Consider the following 22,194-nt stretch of genomic DNA (forward strand, 5'->3'; position numbering starts at 1 on the left):
ACTGTGAGCAGCCAAGGAAAAAGAGCTTTTACTCCTAAAGAAGTCAAGAAAAGTGGTTGTGTTCATTTATAGTGTAGCACAATGACTCTGTTTATACAGCTATACCTACTAGTTAAAAAGCTACTTGAAAAGTTATTATTCATGTGCAGTAGATGATTTTCAAGCATTAATAACTTGGCTGTCTAGACAAGTTTTAATTGTCATATCAAAGGCCAAATATGTTCTCAAACGAGTGCAAAAAAAATCTCCCATCTCCCCTGGAAAGAGGCTAGTTCTCTTGCTGAGCTAAGAGACTGCCAAATTTTACTTCTTCTCAAGTTATAAAAGCACAGCTACAAATTTGCTGTTTAATTTTTAAAAACAGATTGACTTTACCTCAAACCTATCCTGCACAGCAAAGTTAGTAAGCCCTGAAAAACAGTTTAGTGAATATATGCAAAAAGCTCCCACCATGTACCATGCCCACATTTTCCCAGGGCCCAGAGGGCTCCGTTAAAATGTAACTCAATGTTCAATACGAAACATGAATTTTCCAGAACGATATGTAGAGTTTACCCAAAGAACCCAAGACATTTTGTACATTCAAAATGTTTACATTTTGCTGTTCTTAGCGATCAGTAAGATTGTTCGTTTTTACTAATACATACAATGAGTATAAATAAATAAACTACAGATAAGCTTTAAAAATTGTATTAACAGTACATTGTGCAAAAACTTGTAACAATCTACATTCTATGCAAATACCCTGACTAAAATATACAGGCTAGTGTCCTCATACCCTCATTCAGTTTTTTGCACAGTCCTTGGACAAAATCAGCAGCTGGGAGCAATCAGCAGGACGCCACTGCAAGCCATGGAGGTTAGCTGATCAACACCAGCAGCAGATCTCGCCCCTGGGCATGTGCAAAAATCCCATAGAAATCAATGGGAGTTGTGCTTGACTAAGGACTAAACAGTTTGATTGTACCCCGATAAAGTGAATAGCAGATTTGCCATTGATTTCCGTGGAACCAGGCTCAGGCCCCGGGTAAGGACGTCAACATGTGGCCCTACGTTGTGCTACACTACTCCACTTCAGTGCAGAAACAATATTTGCAAAAGAAAAACCTTTTTTTGTTGTTGTTACTGCTGTGCAGTAACTGATTTTAGTGCTGTGTTTCAGAAATCGCCTTTCTGTGAGATTTGAAACAAGACTGCAAGTCTTTCCGAATCCATTCCATTGATTATCCAGCACAAGTGGGCTATTTTGATCAAAGAAAAATGGCTCGATGTCTATTAACCATCAATGTTCTTCATTAAATTAGACAACAGCCCAGTTCATCGGCACAGGCGTGAAGAACTGCACACAGAGAAGGAACAGCCTTCCTACTATGGTTGTGTCCAGAGCCGGCTGTCACTTCTCCAAACAGACGATGGCACCTGAGCCGGTTTGGAATCTACAGTTCTAACAAGTTCAGCCAAGTTTTGTAAGCTGAAGATCTCCATTTATCTTTATCGTGTCAATTGCTGACAGTGTTTCAATACGGTGGTAAAAATCAAAGAGCTGATGTCCATCCACAAATATTCTAAAACGGGGATGCTCACAAAGTATCTCAACCTGTAAAAAATAAAACGATGAACCATGTTCACAACATAACTGGGAAGATCTTTCACAGGATGCAAAGAGCACCTTTAAGCAGCACTGGTACGGCTACACATCTTGCTACTTGCACGCCATGTAACAGAGAAAGCTGAGCCCACTTTGCCCCCACGACCCCAGTTCCACTACAAGGGATCTGCTCTCACTTCTCAGAGATGTTAATCCAGTCTCACACTGTCACGGTGGGGAGAAGCCCCAAACCCTGATGCACAACTCTGCAGATTATGGTCCTGCTGGCACCAAGGAGGTTTTCTCTCTGTGAATAATGCCAGAAGCAAACTGCTAATTAAAGGTATATCCAACCCAAATCTTGCATTCCTTGCTACAGATGTTTTTTTTTCCCCCTGCAGAATGAGGGGGCAGTTTCCTCTGCAACGTTTTCCACACTGCCATTAATTCAGTGGAAGAAAGCAAACATGAGAGCGATAGGTTTGCCCTCCCCTCCCACACACCAGAACTGCACATACACAGCTGCTGTGCAACTAAAAAGCTTTTGCTGTGGTGACTGCACACAGTCCAACTGCCTGTTGGACTAGGGGCTGCAGTGAGGGAGACGTAGCACAGGATAGCTTGATTACAGTCAGACAGCCACCAGAAGCACAGACTGCACCAGGGAAGAATAAAGCTCATCTCTCACCCTGCAGCCCTGGAGAAATAATCTGGAAAAGCCACAAGGAAAAGAACTAGACCACTCATTCTGGATAAAGCCAGAGATTCCTGATATTAAGGGTGGCTTGATGCCTTGCAGATAAGCTTTGATAGAGCTGCCCCATCAAGAAGAAAAGACATGAAGGCACCAAACATGCTTTTTCTATGGGCCCTCACAGCCCTCCAGGTCCGGAGAGGCTGAGAAGAAAATCTGCAGGGAAGCCATGTGTAAATCCCAGGTTGTTTCTGAGGCTGGTAGTCTGGAGCAAAGTGAGTGATAAACTGAGCAAGTCCAAGCACACCTGACTCAGGGCATGTCATACTGGGGCAGTAGAAGCACACTGCCCATGGGGACCTGGTAGTGCACCACATTAGCAGGGAAGCACTCGTGCTGTTACGCAGCTCTGGTGTCACTGCAGGTGCATCCAGCCCCAGGCCTTGTTATGTAAAAGATACGGTTAGCCTCAACGCTGCTTACAATCCACCCTGGGCCATACCAAAATAATTGAACAGGATCACAGGTAATTGGCAAGAGCACTTAAATACTCCTGTTTAACTTAGTCACTGAGGAGACCATCAAAGATGCAAAGTAACTGGGAGCCTAAATTCCATTTGGAAAAATAAGAAGGAAGAAAACAAAATATATGAAGAACTCCTACAGTATCTCACACTAAATGAAAAATACTGCTGTCTTCTGGTGCCAGCTGTCATCAGTGGGACACCTGCAGAACATCAGGGCAATTTGTCTGCCCTGTCAGTGCCCAGTCACTCCCATGGCAGCAGGCAGCCCATCCCTCTCAGCCAAAGCAGGACCAAGGCTCCACGCCCTGCTAAGCGCATTTCCCACGTGCACCAAAGGGTGTTGCCAGCTGTGACGGGGGAGATCGTAGAAGCAAGTAGAGCGCAACCAATGGGCAGCAAAACCTGTCATAAACACTCTCTGAAAGCCCAAGCCTCTGGAGAGACGGTGAGCTTTTGGGGTTGGGGGAGATTATCTTGGGGAGAAGAAGGATTACGAGAGTTTGGCAGCTGGTCAGAATGGTGGCACTGAGCAAAGGGGCCAGCAAGGTTTCATAAGAGGGGTGGGGGGGAGCGGGAGGGTTTTTCTGGGTCAGCCGCACAGAGAAGGCGTGCAGTCCTTTTTCTCACGTAGTCAAACTGCTAAGAGAGAAGCAGCCCTCTGCAGCTGCATACTTTGTTAGTCCTGATTAGCAAAGACATCTTCACATAGCCATAAACACCACAGATGGGAATCTGCTTCTAGGTCAACCCAGTCCATCCCGTGCACACGAGATTTCCACGTATGCTATTTCCAAGTGACTGTAGGCTTAAATTTGGCAGGAGACTTAATCCCAGGGTTCAGAGAAGAATACCACTATCGCTCAGCTATTTAATCTGCTGACACAAAGGGCTACGGCCAGCCTCTGCATAACATCCCTGGAGGAAAAGGATGAACAAGATCCTCATTAACTGCGCTAAACTGCAAACACTACGTCCATTATAGAAATCATCCAAACCCACGGCAGTCCCACAGAGTATTTACATTCTCCAGTAATAACTTGAAATGCAGTAATAACATAGAGGTACTTTTTAATTTATAGCTATAAAACTAAGCTCAGGAAGCACGCTTCATCACACAGCATTACAACCTCCGACTTGTCATAACACCCTGTGATGTGTTTACGGCCCCATCGGAACTGCCTGCAGGTGCAAGGCAGCAGAGAAGCAGGCTCTGCACAACACAGCGTGTGATCCATGGCAGCAACTCGGCCATCAGCACCGCAGCCAAAAGCAAGTGTGGGGATGCTAACAGAGATGGCACGCACTCACCCGAAAAGGCTGGTCCGGTATAAATGGGAAGTAAGGAATAGACGACTGCTCTTCTCCCCATTCTCCAGCTACACATGAGTTTCTGATGAACTGCCTGTCTGTGAATACGGCTTTCAGCTCGATGGCCACATCCGCAGGAGGATCCTCCGACTCCCCACAGGTCAGGCTGATGCCAAAGCTGCAATGCAAACACAACCGCTTTCATTCAGCCAGAACACCAGCACACAAACCCCAAGCACAGCTGCTTTCTCAGCGCACTGAAACCGTCAGCAGCACAGAGCTCATGCAGGGAATGCCCAAAGTGCTGTGCAGGGCAAAGGACACGGCTACAGCACACACATAGGTGCGTGTGCCGCATGTATATGTGCCTATGTGATCCAGCGCGAGTCCTCCTTTCCTTCAAGCGAAATGCTGGGAAACGGGATCCGGTAAAGAAATACCCCCTCTATGGGTCAAAGGAGAAACCAGCACACTATATTTAAAGCGATAAAAATAATCCTCCTGTAGAAAGGAGAGACCGTGTGTGTGCGTGTGGGCTCCCACCCCCCCCGGCCGGGCCCGGCGGGTTTCACCTCTCGGGATTGAGGTCCACGATGCCCATCACCAGGATCTTCTTCCCCGGCCGCATCCCTCCTTTGATGTGCCCACAGAAGGGGACGATCTGCCAAGGAGAGGGGCGGCGGGTCACTCGGTTGCGCAGCCGAACGAGGGAGGGTTTGGGGGGGGGGGGGGGGGGGGGGGGAAGGTGGGAATGGGGGAGGTTGTTAAAAGCAGTCCAAAAATGAAAGCAGCAAGAAAAAAAAATTACCAGCCGAGGGAAGTACACATCAGCCTGCACCGGGGATCCCAGGGAGTTGTTTAAATGCCCGTCCTCTATTTTCTGCAGGTAGAAAGCAGAGCGCTGAGGCAGGCAGAGGCAGCAGGGCCCCTCCCGGCCCCCCGCCTCTCCCCTCCGCAGGTGCGCGCCCCGGGCAGCAGCACGGCAGCAGCACAGCAGCGGCAGCACCCGCCTCCGCGCCGCAGGTGCCCGCCGCTCCCCCAGCCCCGCACCGCGGCGGCACTCACCAGCGCGTCCCGCTCGGCCACGGTCCCCGCCATCTTGTGCGAGCGGCGGCGGCGGCGCCGGGGACGGGGAGGGGGCGGCGGGGTAGGGCTGGGCTCCGGGGGAAGCCCGGCGGCTCGGGGGGCAGCGGCGGAGCCGGAGCGGTGCCGGCGCAGAAGTAGGAAGGCAGAGAGGAGGAGGAGGAGGAAGAGCAGAAGGGGAGGTGGCCGGCGCTGCCTCGCCCGGCGGGGAGCGGGGAGAGCCCAGCCCCTGGCCTGCGGGGAGCCGGGCAGGGCGGGGATGCCGCGGCTTCCTCCGCTCCGCAGCTCTGCCCCGCGGCGCGGCGCGGCCCGGCCGGCGGTGGGCGGGAGGGGCGGCCGCAGCCCCGGCCCCGCGGGGTCTCGGTCCCGCCGAGGAGGAGCCGCGGGGAGAGGGGGCGGCCGGGGGGCGGCGCCGGGCCGGGGGAGGCCGTGGCGGGGAGGGGGCGGCGGGAGGGCCGCGCGCCCCTGGGGATGGGGAGCGCTCCGAGGCGGAGCGGTCCTGAGTCCTGAGCCGCGTGGGACGGCGCGGCGGAGAGACGCGGCGGGATGAGGAGTCCCTCGCCTTCACCGCAGCGCGAGTGACGCGTCCCGAAGGAGCGCCGTGGTGGTGCAGCCGATGGGCTTAGGGCCCTGGGGGTGAGGGTCTGGTCTGGCTTCCTCGCATGTAGGATTTGGAGGCGTGAACGACCTTCTGGCGACGTGACGCGGCACCGTGCACGTGCCTCCTGCCTCCCGCCGTACGCGTCGGGCCGGGTGGATGAATGTCACCGTCCATCCCTCCGCCGCCGTGAGGATTAATTACTCATTACTCCTAATGTGCTGTGGAAGAAGCTCAGTCATTGCAATGCTTGGGGTTTCAATATGACCGAGCGTATCTGTTGGGAAACACTCCCAATCGCTAGGTGATGCCATTCAAGAAATAAAAAGCTACTGAGAGTAAGTGAAGATTGTGCAATTGTGTGGATGCTTGGTTACTTTTTCAGTAGCGTCCACTAATTTGGGGATGTTTTCATCTCCGGATGCCCAGCTGGAGGTGCCTCATCAGAGCTTATGTTTGCGTGTAAGTCTCTTTGGATGTCACGTATGGAAGCCCAGGCTTCTTCAACTGTACCAGCACGGCTGGGCACGCAAGAGCAGGATCCTTGTGGCTGAGGTTTTGGCCCTGGAAAACCACCAGACCGTTTTCTTCATGCCAAAACATTGGGTGTCAGCCGTACCGCATGGAAATTGGACATGGATTCTCCTCAGATACAGCCAGGAGACTGAGTCCATAAACAGCCAAAACACGTGAGAAATGGTTGGCTTTCCATGGTGAGCCAACTGCATTTGTGAGTTAACCACAGCGAGGAACCAGAGGTATAAACCTGATGGCTTTGTCAGCTCCCTTGAGCTGCTCACCTCTGCCCTCAGCTGCACTGTGCTGTTTTGTGACTGGCCTAAGAGCGAAGAGAAAGCTCCATATGCTTTTTCATCTTTAGTTGGCGTACAGTGGTACACGATGCCCAAAGAGCTCTTATCATAACTCGTCATCTTTTCCTCGGCTGTACAGAGAGCCACTTCACTGGATAAGATTAAGTTTATAGGACATAAAATCAGGCCAGCCTGCCCTTTGTGCCATGAGTTCTTGCGAGGAGAGAGGTCATTATTATTATGTCTTTGTTGTGTAACTGTTTTTATTTTGGAATAATTAAGTGACAGGACTTGGCCATTTGGCTAGCTGCTTTGCCTCGTGTTTGTCTTTTCTGGCGCATTTTCCACAAGCGAGCACAAATGCAGTGTTTGTTCTGTTGGCCTTGGAAGGAGTGCCTGGAACAACCTGTGGTGTGAAGCCATGAGGGGGGAGGACCTTGCTGTGTTTTTCAGGCACTGACTGGTCTGTGTGCTTCTGCTTCTATGCCAGGTTCTCTTCTCATCCTGTAGCAGCCCAGGACGTTGAAACCAGGGATGAGTGAGGCATCCAGAGCGGCGTTTCCCCCAAGTGCTGCTGTGATGGCTGTGGCTTCTTCTAGGGAAGCTTTCTCCAGCTGAAGAGATCTGCCTGCCTCATCTCAGCCGTGGGCTGAGCTTGTAGGGCTGGTGGTGGTAGCTGGGACAACGTGACAAATATTTGTGCTCCACTGAAATAATTACGACTTAGATGTCACTGAGACTGACTTGTTGTCCAAATACAAAAACCTTCATGGGCAGACATTGCCATCCAGTTCAGGGCTTGTGCAACATTTTGGTCAGTAGGATCCTGAGACTCCTGAAATACTTAGAAATGTATAAAGATTAAAAAGAAGTGGCACGGTGCGAATACCATTTGGGAACAGCTAATGATGTGCCCAGCCCAGCCACCAAAGCCATTGCTGAGAACTGGCAAACCCAGAACATCATCTTAATCCCAGCACCTTGTATCTTGCAGCCACTCCCTGTGATGATTTAAAGAGGTGTATCTAATTCTCAGCTGGCCTTCACCAAGAAGGAATGCAGCACGATTGCAATTTTGGTGTGGTGTAATTACCCTGCCTTTCTTGCCCCATTACCACTGACACCGCTCTCCTCACGCCTGGGTTTATAGGCTGACTTGTACAACCTCTTACAACCTCTTTGATTTGCTTTGTTTTTTTAACAATGTTGGTAAGAGGTGTTTGCTGGTTTCGTGGAAGCTTCCTTTGGTTTCTGGGTGGCACAGCACCAAAGTCCTCATTTTTCTAAGAGTCTTTCAGAGCTGAGCAACGTGATACAGGAGAGTCTGGCAGTGAGTTTGATTCAGTGGCTTGAGCCAAGTGCAAAACAGTCCAGAGGGGTTTCTCCTTTCAGAAATACCTCGGTGCTGATAAATAAGGGGTTACCTTTTTTGGAGCTTGGTGACTGTGCCACTGCAGTTATCAGACAGAGTTCTCGGAATCCAAACTCAACCTTGTTTAAATTTGCCTATGTAGGAGCCCAGGGCAGAGCTTTGAAGAGGATGGGTCTTGGTGGAAGCCAGCAATGGGCTGGAGAGCAGAGTGGGAGACTTGGGGCTTCTCTTGCCATGCAGCATCAAAGAGACCCAAGGAGATTCCCCTGGCACTGCTTATTGAGCCTGAAGTGCGAGGTGCCACATCCCTGCAGAAATGTTCATAAACCTGCCCTCTCATGCTCACCTACAGGAAGCACAGATGACAGTTATCAGTTCAGACAGTGCAGGGAGGGCGTGTAAAACACCCATGCATTTTCACAGGCTAATGTCATCACATCTTTGTGGATGGAGGAGGAAATCCAGGACCAGGAGCAGCACCGCTTTTCAGCTGGCTGTCCATAGTGTCTGTTGTTTATACAGATCATTTCACAGCTTTAAGTTAAAACGTGGCATTTATTTTGTGTGGCTTCCTTGCTTCTTGTCAATTCCTGAATTATTCTGTTCTGAGCCTTGCCCTTCAAGTCTCTTGCTGTGCACAAGTCCAGTGGAAAACTCAGTTTTCTGGGCCTCTCAGTAACAGAGATCAAGTAAAGCGGTGTTTAAGGAGATTGGCCCGAGTGAGTCATTTGATTGCACACAACTGCTGTGCCCTGGTGCAGAGCTTGTGTCTATCAGCAATATTTATCTTGCAGACTGTTTACTGGATTCTGCACCAGGAACCAAGGTACATACATAAAGGTATGTCAGATAAGAGCTTGGCTGTGGGTTGAAGGCTATTCACATTCAGGGTTTTTCTGCTTTTCTACAGAGAATCAATGTCCAAACAGAGGCAGGCAGAGCTAATGCTGTGAGGCTCAGCAGGAGCTGGAAGCATCCCCACAGGACATTGTGTTTGTGTGACTCGGAGGCTGGTCTTTCCTGCTGTGTCCTGTGCTTCCTTGGTGTTATCTGCACTCAGCTGTTTTATCACCAATCTCATGGTGTCAGCTCTTTTTTTCTTTCAGTTTCAGTTTTGAGTTCTTTGCCATTTCCCAAATGCTTGGCTTTTAATTTTCATTCGTGCTATTTTTTTTTTTTTCTTATCTTCTGAACATGGGAAGCGGTTTGAGAATTGGCTGTTTTTCCTACAACTGAAATCTAACATCAGAAAGGAGCACTGCATATGTATTTTAAAATGTCATCATTTCCAAGACAACCCCATGAATTTACTTACTTTAGGGTTCATGAACATGATCCATATGAACATCATCATCCATATGATCCTCATCACATCTTCCAGAGGACGTGGAAGAAGTCTGCTAAGGGGCTTTTACCTATAAGTATCAGCATGTCAGAAGGCCTTTCTTTGTGTGTTTTAAATTATTTGTGACTGCTCTATCTCAAAGAGACTTCCTGTTACTTTGCATGGTCTGCAGGACTGGGTGGGGGCTGTTGACTATTTTAGAGGCACCACAGAAAGTGTTGTTCATTTATAAGTCAATAGACCCACCTTATTAATCCCGTTTTTACAGAGCTTTCTGCAAATGAAACCTGGAACGTGAGAATCACATCTTTACACTTTAACTGCCAGCCCCAGCAGTTAAAGTTTTATGCAAAGCAAATTGTGAGCTTGTGGGGCAGGGCAGTGCCCCCGTGGATTTGCTGGATATAACTGGGTGGTCCAAACCAGTGTGCTGCTTTGGGTGCATGAGGAGCAGAGTCAGCATCTGACCGAGTCCCAGAAGTCTGAATGAACGGACGAGACTGATGGCTGCCCTGCAATCCTCTAACAGAGCCTTTGAGTGATCCCAGTTCACTTGGCATGGCTGTTGGCACAAGAAGGCTGTTCCTGAGAAGGCACAGACAGACAGACAGACACTCTGCTTTGTGCTGTGTGGTTTTGCAGTGTCTCTGGGCGGCTGATCGAGCGAGGGTTTCACTGCCCCTGCTGTATTCTCAGTAAGGCGTTGCGGCAGTCTGAACTCATCTTCCCTTTTGGATCATGTGTGGTATCCTCCATTAGTAACACTTTGCTCTGACAGGCGTCCTGCTGTGCATTGCAGCAGTCAGGGGCTAAATAATTTATTTGGGAAGCAAGTTTTTGTACATGGCTCGGAAAAGGGAAAAGAACAGGAATATTGCAACAGTGAACCGTGGGGTGGATTTCAGTGGTAGCCTTGGAGAAATACATTGTGCCCTATAGTTTCTGAGCATTGCACTTTGCCATCCATTGTTTCAAAATTGCTTTCTCTCCCATAATTATCTTTACAAGAGGAGGCGGATCCAAAGCATTTGTTCGTGCCTTTTTTTTTCTTTCAAGGTAGTCCATTGATTTCCATTTTTAATAACAAGTGTGAATAAACAAAAGGAAAAAGACCAACACGGTAATACATTAGCTGGTATTTAAAATAGAGAGAACAGGTCTGTTTGCCACAGCACGCTCCATATGTGGACATGAAAGTGTCTTACAGAGGTCATAATTCTCATTTCAAAGATGAGGAAGCAGAGGTGCAGGGGGAAGTGGCTGGCTTAGCCAGTCAGTGCTGGAGCTGGGCGAGAGCCTCCAAACCCTCCAGATCAGGATGGCTCAGGTTCCAGGTGCAATAGAGGCACTGTGACACTGCAGGGAGAGCAGCAAACCATGCCACCAGCCATGCAGCCAGCAAAGCCTGGTTTCCTTCTGTTCTGTCCAAGGGATCTCTGATGTTGGCCTTTGATGGTGCAGCCATGAGATACCTTTCCCTCACCAAGGGCATTGATGGAGTGTGGCTCTCCAGCACTGTTGTCCATTTCCCCAAAAGTTTAAGGTGCTTGAGAATTTTTGAGCCTTTCTGTCAGGCATGGGTGCTATGAACCAGTGAGTCACAAGTAACGTGTGCTTGCACGCATACACCCATGCATGCATCCACAGACCTGTATCTTGGCATTGCAACATGAGGGATATTTTACCCTATGGAACTATGCGATCACTTAGCATTTTTACCTTGCAGATCTGTGGTTTTAAACATGTTTCTCTGTAGAGTTCTGAAAGATAAAGGGTGGTACAGCAAGGATCTTCATTATGTTGATTCAGTACAGTTGTTCCATCTTACTGAAAAGTACTTTCCAAGGGAAGACACTAAATGACTCTGAATTGCTCTTCCATCTCTGTGGCTGCATCTTCTCTGAGCCCTCAGAGGCTCGCTATCAAGTCAGACTCTTGAAGTTACTCAGTGGATGAATCCTACCTCTTGGTGAGAAGGCTTCTATGCCTGCAGCTGTACTGCCCCGGGGCACGGTCCTGTCACATCTCATCACCCAGACAAGGAGAGGCTGAATGAGCTTTTTGGTGGGAAATTTCTGAAGTAGTGATTTTCAATCTTTCTTGATTTGTGAGCTCTGAAAACGCTTTAGGTGGCTGTTCAGCCTCCTTGGCAGGAAACTGAAGCTTGCTGATAAGAGACTGGTTTTATTAGCTTTGACAGACCCATTTCAGGTAGGCTGTGGATGCCATAGGTCTTCTGTGCTTGGAGTTCATACATGGATCTGCCAATGGGAAGCAGACATAATGTGTATTACGCATCTGTACTCATATGGTGGGAAGGAGCAAAATCATTGGAAGCCAGGACACAAAATCTTGCATCTGCCTTTAGGAGGGCAGCCATGCTGGGGTTGTGCATGAGTGGAGGAGGCTGGCAGGGCTCCCCAGGGTGCTGCTGAATGGGCTGTCCTGGGAGGTCAGCTCTTGGCACAGGAAACGGCCTGCCTACCTTTGCTACAAGCTGTGCAGCACAGCTGATAGTTACTGGCCAAGGTAACTGCTCTGAAATGGCTTGCAGTGTGATCTTCTGATTAACAGTGCATCCCTGCCTGCTTTCTGCTTCTTCAGACTAGTGCTGGGAAAGATGGTTAGCAGGGTAGGCTGTCTAGCTTTGTCATTCACCCTCTTTGACCTTCAGCTCTTTTTTTCTTGATTAAGTCCATGTTACCCATCAATTACAAAGAGACCGTGTTGTGTTTTTAGCCCACAGGAGCATTGTGAGAGCTTTGATAATAAATTTTTCAAGATCATCAAGAGAAATGTGCTATATAAATGCAGATTAATGTTACTAGAAAGCCTGCAGGTTCTTTACCTTATATGTCTCTTCCGTGGTGCCTGCCAGCAGACCCGAATACATTTGCTTCTCAGATTACTAATCTCAGATGCAATATATCAATGGAGCAGACTTTCTTTCTTTATATTTTAAACATCACGGCACACCATATCATGCAACCTGTGATAATGCTGTTTAGCATCTCTGTTATTAGAGCATCTCTTCATACTTTTGTTGTTGCAGGCCTCAGGGCTGTTGTTTACGGGCAGACCTCAAAGCCTTAGTAGTACTTCAGTTTTCCAGGTAGGAAAACTGGGGCCCATCTTCCAAGCACCAAGCTCTGAGCCGGTGGTGTGACAAGTGAGTCTCTTAGCTCTCCCATACTGTCATCAAGCACTGGGAAACTGTTTTCAAAAGAACCAAAGACCATCAATTATAGGACCTCAACGCAGAGTTTGCAAGTGAAAGTAAGCTTGCTAAACAGAATTCTCTTTTTGCCTTCTGTGCTGTGAGTGACACTTCAACTAGACACTGCAGTGGGTGCGTTTCCTGCATGTCTGGTTGCTCATGGAGAGATGAGGGGAAAGCCCTCACTTATTACCAGTGCCTCTTAGGCTTCTGGTTGCCTACTGAGTGTTTTACATCCCTGAGTGCTTCATTTATATTCTTCTCCTCACACTGGGCTTTTTTGTGGGTTACTAATATGTCCCTCAGACTTGCAAACTGTTGTTCCAAAAGAGTTAGAGGAAATACACAAATGATGGGGATAGCTGCTTCAAGGGCCCTCTTCTTCACACCTTACCAGGAGAATATCCTTTTTACTGGGCTGTGTAGTCTTTTCTGATTCGTGGGCCTTACATTCCTTATGGCCCAATGGTCTGGTGTCAAGACAACCAGAGGAATACTTCCTTCCATTCAGCTGATGTGGGTGCTTTGAAAGGAGAGGCTGTCTTGATCTCTGCTAGGCTGGAGATGGCACTTCCATGTCTCCTTTGTCTTTGGTGAACATTCCGGTCCCCACGATTGATGCACCAAGCAACATGAAAAGTCAAGCAAGGAAATGGCCTCTTGTTTTGAAGGCGGCAGGGGAGCTCTTTTCTTTGCTTTTCTTGTTGGTCACTTCTGCCAAATCTGGCAAATCCCATTTTTGTGTGACTGCTCCTGCCAGTAGATCATATTGGGTGTGTAGATGTGTAGATGGAGATTGGGAATTCCACTTCTGGAGCCAGGCACTTTGAAGGGAGGTGTTGGTGCTGCTGTCACCACACCTAAGCCCTTTGCCAATGTGGGGTCCGGGCGTCAAAGGTGAGTAATTGTTATTGATGGAGGAACTGCCTTGTTTGTCCACTGACTAAACAAAGCAGATTTTCCAGCTTTTCCCTCCTCCAAGTCTCCTCCAGATCCTTCCAGCTTCCCCATGTCACTCCCTTTTCCTAATCTCCCCATCTTTTCTCTGTGGCTTCCTCCTTCAGTTTCAGTTCTGGAAGGCAGCTCCCAGCCTCACGTTCTTCTCATCTGAAGAGGGCTTCCCAAGCACAACTTGAAAGTCTTGCATAGTGCAACCTTCTTCCCAAGGCCATCTGTGCCAAAAAGCTATATACTTTCCCTATTTTGCAATGATCATATTTAACTTGTAGTAACATACCAAAGTTATTAGCCACTCCCTACTGGCATGCCCTATTCCTAAAGAAGCTGTGTGCCTTTTAACCTACAGGTGCTGGAGGGTATTTACTGACCAAACCATCTGCTGTTCAGCTTTCCATTTGCCTTTCAAAGCCAAGGTTGCCATATTTGCCATATTGCCCAGGGTCTGTGACCTGAATAGCAAGTTGGTGTCCTGTGAGTGTCTGGTCCTGGAATGGCCACATTTCCTGTCACTTTTTTCAGTAGCTGCACTGAATTCAGCGTTCCTGTGAAGGATTATTCAGACAATTTCAGCATCCTTATGGGGGATTGTTCAGATAATTCATCAGAGCTTTCCAAAAGCAGAAATGACACACACCAACACCCATTTTGAAAGTGGTAGGCTGGTTAAATGGACAAACCCTGCGGTCACTCTGCATCAATATATAGTGACAGTGGTGCTGCACTAAGCTTTTTTTTTCCATCAAAGCAGCTCTATCTCATTGATCCCCTCAGTGCTGTGCCAGAGAACAGCTGGATAGCTTCTTTTTTGTATTTAATTTTGCTTCCTAACCTGGTGGGGTTTCTACAACACAAAAGTGTCAGCAAGGTACTGGTGCATGTTCCTTCTGTGCGGTCCAACAGGGATTTCTATCTCGTCCTCTTTCCTAGGGTGTAGCTCCTTTAGAAATGATTTTTGTGGAGCAGTGTTACATAGGGAAAGTTATGTTTAATGACAGTTCTGGGGCGTTTAAATGTTAAAGTACTTGCATAGTAGAGGTGTATGTGGTTGTTCTGGCATAAAAATGCTTGGGTTATGGGAACCAGTATAAATTATGCTAGTGAGAGCAAGTTTTATCTTTATATGTTGGGAAAGCTGGTCCTGTAATTGAATGTAACTGTAAATAAAACAAGCTTGGCACTGTTTTTCATTCACAGGCTTCCAATTCAAATATACCCCCACCATCACCATAGGAAATGGCAGCTGAGAAGGGTCAAGTGAGTTAGAATCAGACTCATCTCACGATCTTCAGCTCAGGCACCTCCAGCTTGATATTGAGACTTCCTTTATAAAGATAAAAACTGCTGCAAAGTCAAGAATCTGGTATTTCCAACACCCGTTTTAGGTAGGGATGAACCGTGGCCTGGAAGAATCTGAGGAGTATAGAAGGAGCACAGGGAGGAGGTCTGTTGCTTACGGTGTAAATACCCAATGTGAGGGAGAGAAATCCCCTGCTTGACCTCTGAGACCCTCAGCTTGTCTCCAGACTGCCAGTCTCACCTCCCACTCACCTGGGCACAGTGCCCACTGCAGCTATAGGGCACCATCCCTGCTCAGCCTGTCTTAATTAAAAACAACTTTTTTTGTGTGATAGATACCAACAGAATGCACGGTAGAACTGGCAACACAGAAGCCTTCTGCCCTGAAGACATTTCCATGCAAACAGATGACAAGAAGAATATCTGTCAGGAAAGCCAGAAAAAAAAAACCTCTGTTTTGGAAAGTACATGGCTCCTTTCCTCTTTGGAAATAGCATCACTGCAGGCTGATATGGGCTCCCGTAACAGAAGAGATCTTCAGGGCATAGAAAGTCTCATGGAGGGGGAAAAAAGCCAAGCAATTAGCATGCTCCATCAGGAGTTTTGTTTCAGGGTTACACAGAGTCCCCATAGGCAGAAGTGGAAGGGGACAGGAAACACTCAGTTTAGTTTTACAGCCTTGAAACAGACCAGCTGACATCACAACTCACCAGGGTTTCCCGGGATGCCAGCAGCAGAGCCAGTATTTAAAGCCCTGGCTTTGCAGCCAGAGACACCATCAGGTCCTGCTCCATCAGCTCTGACGTGGCAGAAGCCTTATGTAACTCAGCCAGATCTTCAGTATGGTTGCAACAGTTTCAGAACTTGCGAGCAAGATTTTCACTATGCATAAGCTCAAGAGTGAGCGTACTTCTGTCCCCTCCTGTCTCACACTTCAGTGGATTGCATCCAGGCTCAGGGGGCGAGGGTTCATTTCCAGCTGGCTACGCAAGGCTTTCATTTGCATCCCACCTTTGTTTTGTGTTGGGATAACAGAGGTTTGCGCTGCCATGTGAGGCATTTTCTTACTGGTTGCCTACAACCTCAGCTGAATTTCAGAGGAGTTTTGGCAGACGGCCCCTCTGGCAGCCAGTGATCTGTGCAGGAGCTTCTCAGGCTGAAATGTTTGTCTTGAAATGCACCAGCCCGTATCTGTAATTGCACAGGCTTTTCCTTTTCCCCTCCTCTGTTTCGGCCGTATCTAAGTGTGTGAACTCCTCTCAAAGAACCTTTAATATTTTCAACATTCAGAGTGGGTCTGAATAAACGTTTGTTAGGGGAAAACTTCATAGGGAAGACAATGCATTTTTTTGCTTATTGTTCTGGCTGGCAATAATGTACGTGCAGCGTTACAATAGTAATAGTGCAGTAGCAAATAAGAATTGCTTTCAGCAGGGAGAATCCCTCCGACATGCTTACCAGTGCCCCGACATGGCATCACCCGTAGAAGTATCTCTGTGCTTTGTTGAGCAAAAGGCAGCACTATGAGGTGGGGCATGGCAGGATTATCTGCTCCACAGGCTTAAACTGAGTCCACCAGCTTGGAACTGAAGTACTTTATAGAAACTCAGCTATGAGTGTGGAAGTTCTGTAGAAGCGCAGATTCTACATCTTTACGAACGTTTTTCATCTTATTATCTCAAGCCTTTTATCTTCAAATGTTCTTGGCTGTTTGTTTGTTTTCTTTACATTTGTTTACATAACTGAAAGTTTTTCTGGAAATGCTGGTATGGCTTTAAGCTGCGACAGTGATTCACTGAAAGTAATTCATTCAAAGATCTCGGCATCTCTTTTCCTTGTAATCGGGTGGTGGATATTCTGTGATTCTCTTGGGAGGTTTTTCCCCCTGAATGTGCATGTATGCACTCACAGCCGGAGAGACCTGCACACATTTGCAAATGCAGACACTTCCCTCTTCTTTTGGGGCTTTTAAGTCACTCCCTGTTTCTGGAACAAGACACAGCTGACCTGTGCCATTAACCCTTTCTGCCGTGTGCCTCCTTTCTTTGAGTCTAAAAATGTGATGGAGATGTAGGTCCCATCCTGCAGCCCCACTGGGATTTTGTACACGTGGTAAACCTCTCTCTGCTTCCCATACAGAGAATACATGCAAAATCTGCTTTGAGGGCAGCCTGTGCCCTGTGCTGACTCCTGCTGTTAACCCAGGCTTGGCCTGGGAGCTGCTGGCTGCCCTGGGTCAAACCAGGCCAGGCACTTTCCTACAGAATATAACAGTATAGATCTGCTCCCAGGGCTCAAGGTTGTTCCCTGGCATTGTTTAACTTATTACCTTAGGTTCAGGTGTTGTTGATGTAGAGGTTATAGCTTGCTCACACGTTAATATCAATCAGCAGCAAAAGCAGTGAGTTCTGCCTCTGTCTTGGTAAGCTTTCAGGAGCTGGCATAGAAAATGAAGCACGGTCCTTGCTGCCTGTGAAATGAGCTCATACATAGTGTAAGGGGTAGGATTTCCCTACTGGTCCTGTAAGTGAAACTTAGAGAGGTTCATCACTGTAAATATCAGTATCACTCGAGCTGTTTCCTTTGTAGAGCTCCCAAAATTTATGCTGCTAAAGAGAAATCCAGGGACCAAACATCTTTGAAGAGCAATAGGTTATTTTTTTTTACCTTGCTCTGAAAAAGGGTCATTTATGCAATGCCAGAATTCCCTGTAACTTAGTGCTTTGCACTGTTATTTCAGAAGTTAAAAGCTGTTACAGTGCTCTTTAATCAGCAGCAGACTGTGACAAAAACACGGTTGCTTTGCAGCGACAGTCATGTCATTGCAAAACCAACATCTCCCTGTGCAAGGCAACCAGCAGGCGTTAGGTGAGCTGAGGTTAGCCCAATGAATGCAATGCAAGGAGCCTGCAGCAGGATATGGAGTCACTCCGTAATTACACTCCTGTTTTTAATGCCTCATCTATGAAGCAGTCGCTGGAACAGGACAACTTTTACAAATTCAAGGAGGGCCGTGGTTATTACAGCTAACTTCAACAACACTCGGCTCTTTGAGGGCTTTTATCCAAATGTCGCCAAGCCCTTGTTCTTCACAAAGGGAGATAAACGTAATTATCACAGCTCTAAAGTGGGGAAAGCTGAGGCATATTGAGCTTAATTACCTGCTCAAGGATGTGCAGCAAATCAGTAGCAGAGATGGGAACGCAAACCAGTTCTCCCAACTTCCCTTTATGCCCTAGTCACTGGATCTTGTTGCCATCTCTGTTAGGTAGCAACTGTGGTAGGGTTAATGAGACAAACAGTCCCGATTTGGCAAAGCTGTGTTGACCTGAATAGAGGGGAGACAAGCCAGGTGGCTGTGAGATACACCTATAGCCTTTGGTCTGGCGTTCAGTGAACCTGGGCCAGCACTGGGAGCTTACATGTTGTATATATGAGACACCAGCTTGTTCCTCGTCGCTTGTCCTCATTTGCAGGACAGGACAGTTGCCACACATCGCCCACCCAGCTGCTCTCTGCTGACAGCCCCTGCTGCCATCCCAGTCGCTGAGCTCAGTGCTCTGGGATGAAGCCGCAGCACCACACACCAAGCACCATCCGCTTGGGCTTCTTTCTTTGCAGCCTGTCTCATTTGTGTTCCGACCTGACCCTCGGCTTCCCCCCAGCCACAGCAGCACCTGTGGCCACCAAGGCCTGCAGCAGGCGATTCCTTGTTCCTGGAAGCAGTGCCACGTGCCTGAAATAGAGGCTGTGCAGAGAGGTGAGAGATGAGATAAGCGAGGCACTGCTTCTTCAAAGGCTGCATTCAGCAGCTGCTCTCTCCAAAGACTGACAACAGAGAAGGATGGCATTATGGTGATGTGTTCTAAGTAAGTGGTGTCAAAGCAGAGAAAAGGATCACCCCTCTCACTGACTCCAGGCCAGCTACATTCAAACTCTGCTTTCTCAGTGCCTATGCAGCCTTGGTGCAGAGCTGCACAGTTCTGCTTCCTCCCTGTGCACTACCAGCTATCATAAAAGCTCTGAAATGAAGGTGCCTGTGGCATCTCTGCAGGCTCTCTGGAGGTCTCTCCACCCATCTGGCTTACCATTTTTTTGTACAGCTGTGATAGAAGTCGCCTCAGCTAGTCAGAGGGATTCACTGCTACCTCAGTGGCATCCTTTTCCTGTTGGGTCAAAATCTGACCTTGAGCTTTTGCAGCAGATCAGACTGCTCTCCCTGTGGTTCCCTGAGCACAGTAGCATGTGTCTGCACTCATTTATCTATCTCTAGGAAGCAAACCAAGTTAAAATGCTCAGGATGAGGTTTTTCTAGCTTTTACTGACGGCTCATCACATTGCAGCAAAGTAAGGCTTTCAAAAACAGGAACATATTTCTACCCCTGGCTGAAATAACATGTTTCAGCAGGGTCAGCAGGCAGCTTGCTGCTCACACCATGGTCAGTACCTGCTTTTGATGAGAATGGGAGGAAGTACAACTGTGGCAAGGTGTGACTGGTGTCACAGTGATACCTGCAAATATGAATGACGGGTTGTGGTTCCAGCCACAAGCAGATGAGCTGTTTAGTGTTTGCTCAGCTTATTTAGCTGTCATTTTTACCCCACTAAAACTTAAGGGCAAGCAAGAATGGGCCAGACAGTGTTCTGTGGAGAGCAGGCTGTCCCTGGAAGACATGGGAGAAACACAAGATAAGAGAAAGGGAACTGGCCGGAGCACTATGATGTAGGGGCAGGAAATACAGTAGTGCACTGTGCACCAGTACACCAGTGCATTGAAGGGAGTTTTCCTCTGCAGTTCTTGTAAAGGAGGACTTCTGACTTTTAGAAGGGTCGGATTTGGCTAGGCCAAGCACCAAGCATGGGCCGTTTCTCACAGCAGACTGAAGGAGAGCAAACGGAAGAGCCCTGAAAACCGTTGTGGCTGGTGCTGGTGTTGGTGACAAGAAGGTAAAGAAGCCTTCCCTGGGATGCTGGTCACTCCCCTCTACCCATTTTCCCAGCAGTAGAGGAAAAACAAAAGAGAAAAGAAGTTCACACATTCCCAGCCCTGCCTTCCCAACCCAAAGTTCTGCCTCTACGGCCAAGAAATCACAAGCCACATGTAATTAAACCACTGCTCTGTGTTCTCCAGAACAGGGATGCTCGTGGTGGATGCCTCTGCTCCTGCTGGATGGAGACTCCAGCAGGTTTAAATGTACTTTATGTCTTCACTGGTTGAAGCTGAAGAGGTCATTTATATTTTCAGATGCTGCATACACACCTGTCCATGTTCATGTCTTCTATTTAGCATTCCCGGGCTGGTTTTTGCCTCAAGTGCTTAAAGAGAGAAATGGGGACTCTGGCTCCTCTTACAGCAATAGCCTGATGTGGCCCCCAGCCACCTCCTGCCAAGGAGAGATGTCTGAAGAGAGGTGCTTATTTGTAGAAAGCAGCCTGAAGACTGGAAGAAGAAGGCAGCAGCCATCACAGAGAAGGCGCAGCAAACGCAGTGCTGCCGCGGCTGCCCGCACCCACCTGCCGTGCAGGGCAGCCCTTGGCGCAGCACAGGTTCCACTGGCACTGCAGAGCAGCAGCTATTCTTGGACACCACCTACCGGCATCGTCCTTGTTAACTCTTCTGATGATGAGCAGTTGGGCAGGGTGCGGAGGGCAGCCCGAATCTGGGGGAGGAGAGATGGACGTGACCTTCCCGAGCTCGTCAGTGGATGTCCTGCTTGTTTTCTTTCTGAGGGAGGTGGGATCTGAAAAGCACCGCTACGTAAGGGAGGGATTTTTTCCATGCTTCTGGGATGCCAAAAGAAGTGCTGTGAAAGGCGTGGGTGAAAGAAAGAAGAAAAAAAAAGGAGAAAAAAAAAAAGGAGAAAATGCTTGCAGGAATAAACCAGAGATCTTCCCTACCGCAGCTCTGGCGGAGCTCTGTATGGCAGAGAGAAAAAGCTTTTCAGTTTTGGATGCAGCGTTTTAAATCAGAAAGGAGAGGACGTACAGCTTCAGACTGCCCTGCCTTCCAGCACCAGTTCCCCAAACTGTGTGTCAGCCAGCAGGAATGAGCAAAAGGCTGGTGGTCACTGGCCCTAGTTGGCACAGAGCATGAGGAGGGGTCGGCGAGGGCCGTGCTTGTCCGCTGTGTGGCTTTACTGTATGTGATGGGAAGAAACCTCCCAGCTGCAACTGCTCCATTTGAAGAACACAGCACAGCCCTTCCTCCAGCTTCTTGTCTTTATCCTCCTGGTATACGTGTGTGCATGTTTTGTCCTGCTTGTATCTGTCTCAGAATTCACCTCATTTAGCATTTTTCCCTGGGGAAAAGGTCTAGATTTAAGCTCACAAATTGATTTATGCTCTCAAAAGAAGAAATAGAGAAACCTGTCACGGTATCATCTGCCCAAGGCTTGTTGAGATTCTCTATTGCCTACCATAGGGTTCCTGCATTTGTTCCTCTCCTCGCTATCCATTGGTGTTGTTTCTTTCAGTTAGGTGAGGACTCACGCCTACTGGTTTTTATGTCTTTATTTCTATTCTCTCTTTTATTCTTGGAAATTATTATTTATTCTTGGAAATTATCATTTATTCTTGGAATTTATCCCGGTTTTCTTGTTATTTTTGTAGTTATTCTTGAAGGGCTATGGATGAGAGCCCCTCTGAAACATTTGTGCTAACTCATAGAATCACAGAATATCCTGAGCTGGAAGGGGTCCCATGAGCATCACTGACCCCCACCCCTGGCTCCACACAGCAGCACACAAACCCTCTTTGCCAAGCACATTCCTTTTACAAAACTAGTGCCCTTGTGAGCAAAGGTCTGACTTCCACTGGTGCTTCAGAGGGCAGAAATGTAACAGGGCTGCCTTGGTGCTGCGTATCCCAGGATCCACATAACGCAGGATCTGAGCAAGCCATCAGTACCTGCAGAATCCTGCTGGCATCTGCGGCTGTTCTCCTGTCGATGGCAAGGGCAGTGCAGGTAGGAGTGTCTGCTGGGGCTTTGAGGTATTGCTTTTGTTTTAAAATATTAATTTCCTTTGCTGTTTGCTGGCTGTAGAGTTTGAGGGATAAAAGATGTATCTGGCAGGTGGAAGTGCCTTTGGAAACAGAGTTTGTTCAGTATGGTGTGTGTAAGGTGTGCTCCCATAGTTTAACGGCTCGCAGTATGAAGAGTTCTGTGAAACAGTCATAATGAGAAGTCTCTTCTTCCAGCAAGACTGAAATTCTCTTCCTTCAATTGCTTCCATTTTCTGTTGTGTAGTGTATTCCAAAAGAAGGCTTTCATTACCATGCCATGTCCCCCAGGGCTCTCCTTTTGTTTGAATCCTACCAATTGGAGAGATGTGTACTTGGAGGATGCTTACATGGCTCAAGAGCTTTACTCAGGCTTAGTAGCTTTCTCTAGTTGG

At 48.0% G+C, this 22,194-nt stretch overlaps 1 protein-coding gene across 2 annotated transcripts; it reads right to left on the reverse strand.

Annotated features, from left to right (window-relative positions):
* Positions 1-1,453: 1,453 nt before the first annotated feature.
* On the reverse strand, positions 1,454-5,215 carry LGALSL (galectin like; the record flags this gene model as incomplete). Of its 2 annotated transcripts, none has more annotated exons than XM_079550266.1 (5): positions 1,454-1,597; positions 4,118-4,295; positions 4,690-4,778; positions 4,926-4,997; positions 5,183-5,215. In XM_079550266.1, 5 exons carry the CDS (start codon positions 5,213-5,215, stop codon positions 1,454-1,456), a joined length of 516 nt encoding a protein of 171 aa, XP_079406392.1. The 2 variants fall into 2 exon arrangements, with proteins under 2 accessions (XP_079406392.1, XP_079406391.1); XM_079550265.1 differs by having other exon boundaries at positions 5,177-5,215.
* Between the last annotated feature and the right edge of the window lie 16,979 nt (positions 5,216-22,194).

Source organism: Tetrao urogallus (assembly GCF_951394365.1).
Source record: "Tetrao urogallus genome assembly, chromosome: 2".
In the NCBI taxonomy this organism is placed as follows: Eukaryota; Metazoa; Chordata; class Aves; order Galliformes; family Phasianidae; genus Tetrao; species Tetrao urogallus.